This window comes from Babylonia areolata, chromosome 10 (genome assembly GCF_041734735.1).
Source record: "Babylonia areolata isolate BAREFJ2019XMU chromosome 10, ASM4173473v1, whole genome shotgun sequence".
Lineage (NCBI taxonomy): Eukaryota > Metazoa > Mollusca > Gastropoda > Neogastropoda > Buccinidae > Babylonia > Babylonia areolata.
This window is the reverse complement of record NC_134885.1, coordinates 30,950,789-30,958,288: the sequence shown is the minus strand read 5'-3', so window position 1 is coordinate 30,958,288 and position 7,500 is coordinate 30,950,789. Positions and strand designations below refer to the sequence as shown.

The following is a 7,500-nucleotide window of genomic DNA, read 5'->3' as shown; positions in this document are numbered from 1 at the left end:
TAAAAACAACAACAAACAATTAAAACGAGTCACCACTTCAAACTTTCCACTCCAAAGTTTAAAAAAAAAAACCTCCATAGTTTAAAACCTTCAAATCTGGTTTAAAATGTTCACTTCTTTTAAGAAGTCCATCAGCGTCCACGGAAGGACATCACGAAACAAAGTCTTCAAAGAAACCGCCGTGTAATTTCTGTGTCTAACGTCATGCAGATCCCAACAGTCAAGGAGCACGTGTTTCACGGTGAGGGGCCTCTTCCCCCTTCAACAAGTAAGAATGAGTAAAAAAAAAAAAAAGGTGTGCCCCGCACGCAGTCTGCACAGCACAGACTCCTTTCTGTTCTTCACCCCGGAAGGGAGGGTCTCTTTTAGGTCTGGACGGATCTGGAAGAGCTTGTTGTCCGTCTGGGTGTTCCACTCCTCTTGCCACAGATCCTTAACATAAGTGTTCACCTTCCGCTTCATGTCTGTGTATGGTACAAAGGATCTGGATAATTCTTTCTTTACAGCGTTCCTGGCCAGCAAGTGCTGTCCTGATAATCTGGGCAAGAATTCGATTATAGTGGAGAGTGTCATGCCTAGGTTACATCCCTACTCTCTCGGCCGAGAGGGTTTTAGGACAGTCGGCGTTGGGATGGTTCCCAAAGGCCAGCTGCCCCCACCCCCAATTCCCCCTCCAAAGGCTGCAGCACTAAGAGCCAGTGCAATCCTTTCTCCTAGTTTGAGAGTCATAGTCCTTCACAGTCCTTTTCAAAGGATTAACTCTTTCCATACGAAAGGCGAAAAGAGACGACGTTAACAGCTTTTCACCCCAATTACCATCATCAAAATATTGCAAACGGAAGGCTCTTATACTGAAGACGTGAATGTTGACAAAGAATACCACAATTCTGACGACGGAAGCTAAAGTTTGGGTCATTCAGACACCCACTGGACATCCGAGGTGTCTGTGTAGAGGAGATGAGAGGACTGGCCGTACTGAGTGAGTTAAACTGTGAATGGATTTCCACTGCAGCGGGGAGATCACTGATCAACAGCTTTCGCTTTGCTGCTGACCGAACTGTAAGCTTATTTAAGAGTCACAACTGATTGAATAACAGCAACGTTCGGACTGTATTAACTCACTCAGTACGGCCAGTCCTCTCTTCTCCTCCACACAAACCCCTCGGATGTCCAGTGGGTGTCTCAATGACCCAACCTTTAGCTTCCGTCGTCAGAATTGTGGTATTCTTTGTCAACATTCACCTCTTCAGTATAAGAGCCTTCCGCTTGCAATATTTTGATGATGGTAATTGGGGTGAAACGCTGTTAACGTCGTCTCTTTCGCCGTTCGTATGGAGAGAGTTAATTGTATGTAGTCGACTCGAAAGATACAGAAAGTGAGGACAGAAGGAAAAGGCGCACGATTCTTTTGTTCACCCAGCATTCCTGAATGGCACAATTATTATTATTATTATTATTATTATTATTATTATTATTATTATTATCATCATCATCATCATCATCATCATCATCATCATCATCATCATCATCATTCATCATCATCATAATTGATATCATAATTATTATCATCATTATTATCATTATCATTATTATCATTATCCTCCTCCTCCTCTTCCTCATTGTTATTATTATTATTAGTAGTACTAAATAGTCGCAACTGATAAAATAATGGCAACGTTCAGATTGTACCGTATGCAGACAATGTAAACTGCAGATCCAAAGAGGCACAAGGGCACGGAATGCAATACGGAAACTATTGGGGATGAATTTCTTTCTTCTCTTTGTTTTAGAATGCCCGAAGACAAATGCACTTCTAAATAGACTGTCGATCACCATTCGTCAATGACAGCACAAAAAACAACAACACATAACACCAACAACACAACATGGCCACACTGACAAAAGCAGAACACCAACAACACAACATGACCACACTGACAAAGACATAACACCAACAACACAACATGGCCTAATTGACAAACAAATAACACTAACAACACAACATGGCCACACTGACAAACACATAACACCAACAACACAACATGGCCTAATTGACAAACAAATAACACCAACAGCACAACATGACCACACTGACAAAGACATAACACCAACAACACAACATGGCCTAATTGACAAACAAATAACACTAACAACACAACATGGCCACACTAATAAACACAGAACACCAACAACACAACATCGCCACACTCACAAACACATAACACCATCAATACAACATGGCCACGCTGACAAACACATAACACCAACAACACAACATGGCCACACTGACAAACACATAACACCAACAACACAACATGGCCACACTGCCAAACACATAACACCAACAACACAACATGGCCACACTGACAAACAAATAACACCAACAACACAACATGGCCACACTGACAAACAAATAACACCAACAACACAACATGGCCATACGTACAAACACATAACACCAAAAACACAACATGACCACACTGTCAAACACATAACACCAACAACACAACATGGCCACACTGACAAACACATAACACCAACAACACAACATGGCCACACTGACAAACACATAACACCATCAACACAACATGGCCACACTGACAAACACATAACACCAACAACACAACATGGCCACACTGACAAACACATAACACCAACAACACAACATGGCCACACTGACAAACACATAACACCAACAACACAACATGGCCACACTGACAAACACATAACACCATCAACACAACATGACCACACTGTCAAACACATAACACCAACAACACAACATGGCCACGCTGACAAACACAGAACACCAACAACACAACATGGCCACACTGACAAACAAATAACACCAACAACACAACATGGCCATACGTACAAACACATAACACCAACAACACAACATGACCACACTGAAAAACACCTAACACCAACAACACAACACGGCCACACTGACAAACACAGAACACAGAGACACAACATGGCCACACTGACAAACACATAACACCAACAACACAACATGGCCACACTGACAAACACATAACACCAACAACACAACATGGCCACACTGCCAAACACATAACACCAACAACACAACATGGCCATACGTACAAACACATAACACCAACAACACAACACGGCCACACTGCCAAACACATAACACCAAAAACACAACATGACCACACTGTCAAACACATAACACCAACAACACAACATGGCCACACTGACAAACACATAACACCAACAACACAACATGGCCACACTGACAAACACATAACACCAACAACACAACATGGCCACACTGACAAACAAATAACACCAACAACACAACATGGCCACACTGACAAACACATAACACCAACAACACAACATGGCCACACTCACAAACAAATAACACCAACAACACAACATCGCCACACTCACAAACACATAACACCATCAACACAACATGGCCACACTGACAAATAACACCAACAACACAACATGGCCACACTGACAAACACATAACACCAACAACACAACATGGCCGCACTGACAAAAAAGCAGAACAACAACAACATGACATCGCCACACTGACAAACACATAACACTAACAACACAACATGGCCACATTGACAAACACATAACACCAACAACACAACATGGCCACACTGACAAACACATAACACCAACAACACAACATGGCCACACTGACAAACAAATAACACCAACAACACAACATGGCCACACTGACAAACACATAACACTAACAACACAACATGGCCACACTGACAAACACATAACACCAACAACACAACATGGCCACACTGACAAACACATAACACCAACAACACAACATGGCCACACTGACAAACAAATAACACCAGCAACACAACATGGCCACACTGACAAACACATAACACCAACAACACAACATGGCCACACTGACAAACAAATAACACCAACAACACAGCATGGCCACACTGACAAACAAATAACACCAACAACACAACATGGCCACACTGACAAACACAGAGCACCAACAACACAGCATGGCCACACTGACAAACACAGAGCACCAACAACACAGCATGGCCACACTGACAAACAAATAACACCAACAACACAACATGGCCACACTGACAAACACATAACACCAACAACACAACATGGCCACACTGACAAACACATAACACCAACAACACAACATGACCACACTGACAAAAGCAGAACACCAACAACACAACATGACCACACTGACAAACACATAACACCAACAACACAACATGGCCACACTGACAAACACATAACACCAACAACACAACATGGCCACACTGACAAACACATAACACCAACAACACAACATGGCCACACTGACAAACACATAACACCAACAACACAACATGGCCACACTGACAAACACATAACACCAACAACACAACATGGCCACACTGACAAACACAGAGCACCAACAACACAGCATGGCCACACTGACAAACACATAACACCAACAACACAACATGGCCACACTGACAAACAAATAACACCAACAACACAACATGGCCATACGTACAAACACATAACACCAAAAACACAACATGACCACACTGTCAAACACATAACACCAACAACACAACATGGCCACACTGACAAACACAGAACACAGAGACACAACATGGCCACACTGACAAAAGCAGAACACCAACAACACAATATGGCCACACTGACAAACAAATAACACCAACAACACAACACGGCCACACTGACAAACACATAACACCAACAACACAACATGGCCACACGTACAAACACATAACACCAACAACACAACACGGCCACACTGACAAACACATAACACCAACAACACAACATGGCCACACTGACAAACACAGAACACCAACAACACAACATGGCCACACTGACAAACACATAACACCAACAACACAACATGGCCACACTGGCAAACACATAACACCAACAACACAACATGGCCACACTGGCAAACACATAACACCAACAACACAACATGGCCACAATGACAAACACATAACACCAACAACACAACATTGTCACACTAATAAACACATAACACCAACATCACAACATGGCCACACTGACAAACACAGAACAACTACAACACAACATTGTCACATTAACAAACACAGATTTGTCAACAACGCAACACTGCCACACTGACAAAACAGAGAGAGAGAGAGAGAGAGAGAGAGAGAGAGAGAGAGAATGCGAATGCGAATGCGAATGCGAACGTGAACGTCAGGAGGTGTCTGAATAGGGAGGAGGGGGAGGTGTTGGGGAGGGGGGATATGTTTGTAGTAGTAGGGGTGGAGAAGAGGGTGGGGTTCTGCTGAGAGAGAGAGAGAGAGAGAGAGAGAGAGAGACAGAGACAGAGAGAGACAGAGAGAGACAGAGAGAGACAGACAGACAGACAGACAGACAGACAGACAGAGACAGAGACAGACAGACAGACAGAGAAATACATATGGAGAGGGGGGAGCGAGAGAGACAGAGACAGAAACACAGACACAGACACAGAGACACAGAGACACAGACACACAGAAAGACAGAGAGAGACAGAGAGACAGAGACAGAGAACACCCACAACGCAACACTGCACTCTCACCTCGAACATGAGAATCGCCAGCAGGGTGACGCTGGTCAGATGGAACGCATGCGCAATGTCCTCCTCCAGGCTGTGGAGGCGCTTATCCCCCTTGCCGTGGGCCCCGTGCCCGTGCGCAGGCGCACCGCTCTCGTTGACGGACATCCGTTTTCCGGACGTGGCCTCCTCCTGCACCACCACTATGTACTCCGTTTCCTCCTCCACCCCCCTCCCCCTGCTCCGTCGGCGCCTGCGCACTGAGACCACGCTGCGGGCCGTCGTGGAAGATGACGTCAGCAAACTTCCGGTTTCAAGATGGCCGCCGGAAGGATGATGAATCCTGGAATTGGGGGAAGAAGAAAAAGAAGAGGAGGAGGAGGAGAAAGGCAGAGAGTTGTTGTTGGTGGTGGTGGTGGGGAAGGTGAGGTTGTGATGGTCGTGTGCCTGGGAGGAGGTGTTCACCCACAGTATCCGGGACCTGGTGATGAGGTCGAACACGTCATTGATGTCTATGGTGACGTCAGGGATGTTGGCGGGGTAGGCGGCATGCAGCGTCTCCTTGAACTCGTCCATCGTCCTCTCGGTGGTCTCCAAGGTGTCTGGGGGAACGGAAAAGAGCAAATAGAGTGATTTGAAGAACTGATCAGTCAGAAACACATATGAACGGAAGGCAAAGATGAGAAGAAGAAGAAGAAGAAGAAGAAGAAGAAGAAGAAGAAGAAGAAGAAGAAGAAGAAGCAGACGTGTCAGTAGCAGCAGCAGCAGAAGCAGCAGCAGCATTAGTAGCACTAGCAGCAGTAGTAGTAGTAGCAGTAGTAGTAGTAGTAGTAGAGGAGAAGAGGAAGAAGTAGTAGCATTTGAAGTAGTAGCAGAGTAGTAGTAGTAGTAGTAGTAGTAGTAGATTGATTGATTGATTGATTGATTCTTTAATGGGTAAAGAATTAGGCTCAGTAAAGGGCCTTTTTTTTTTTTTTTACAATTCTGCCCATTTAAGAATAAGAGAAATAACTGGAATAATCTATTAAAAGTAGCAAAGCAATGAAAAGAACAAATGACACATTATCACGTAGAAGAAGAAGAAGAAGAAGAAGAAGAAGAAGATCCTGTAGCTTTTGAAAAATCCTACTCTGGTGGTGTCATCAGATTCAGTCTCAATACATAGCTAAGGCGAGTTCTCGACAAAGTGTTTGGTGTCGACAGACTCGTGGTAGGGATTGTCGTTTGAAGTAGGTAGGGCGGCCCGGCGTTCTCCATTCTAGAGGGGACGCTCATCCAATCTGGAGTCTGCGACTGAGTCTTTATTATCGTCACTATATTTGTATTTGTATTTCTTTTTATCACAACAGATTTCTCTGTGTGAAATTCGGGCTGCTCTTCCCAGGGAGTGTGCGTCGCTACACTACAGCGACCCCCCTTTTTTTCCCCTGCGTGCAGTTTTATTTGTTTTTCCTATCCAAGTGGATTTTTCAACAAAATTTTGCCAGGAACAACCCTTTTGTTGCCGTGGGTTCTTTTACGTGCGCAAAGTGCATGCTGCACACGGGACCTCGGTTTATCGTCTCATCCGAATGACTAGCGCCCAGACCACCACTCAAGGTCGAGTGAAGGGGGAGGAAATATCGGCGGCTGAGCCGTGATTCGAACCGGCGCGCTCAGATTCTCTCGCTTCCTAAGCGGGCGCGTTTCCTCTAGGCCATCACTCCCCATAAGAGGCTCAGTAGTTATAAAGTCATGTGCTGATGCACTGAACACCATCAAAGTGACTCGGCGGTAGTGCAGGGTCGCCTTTGGTGCGTGGGTGAAAGGTGAGTCGGGGGAAACCTGGAAGAGGGGGAGGGGAGGGGAGGGGTGGAATCAAAGACGAGTATTTGAAATAGACACTGGATGGTGATCTGGGTACTAGT

The 7,500-nt window shown here is 44.9% G+C and overlaps 1 protein-coding gene across 1 annotated transcript in view; it reads right to left on the bottom strand.

The window, feature by feature from the left end:
- LOC143286331 (uncharacterized) overlaps positions 1-7,500 on the bottom strand; it is a 254,849-nt gene that overhangs the window by 61,195 nt on the left and 186,154 nt on the right. Inside the window, exon 4 of the mRNA XM_076593873.1 lies at positions 5,618-6,195. Within this exon, the coding sequence (XP_076449988.1) occupies positions 5,618-6,195 (578 nt within the window). The remainder of the gene's footprint in view (positions 1-5,617; positions 6,196-7,500) is intronic.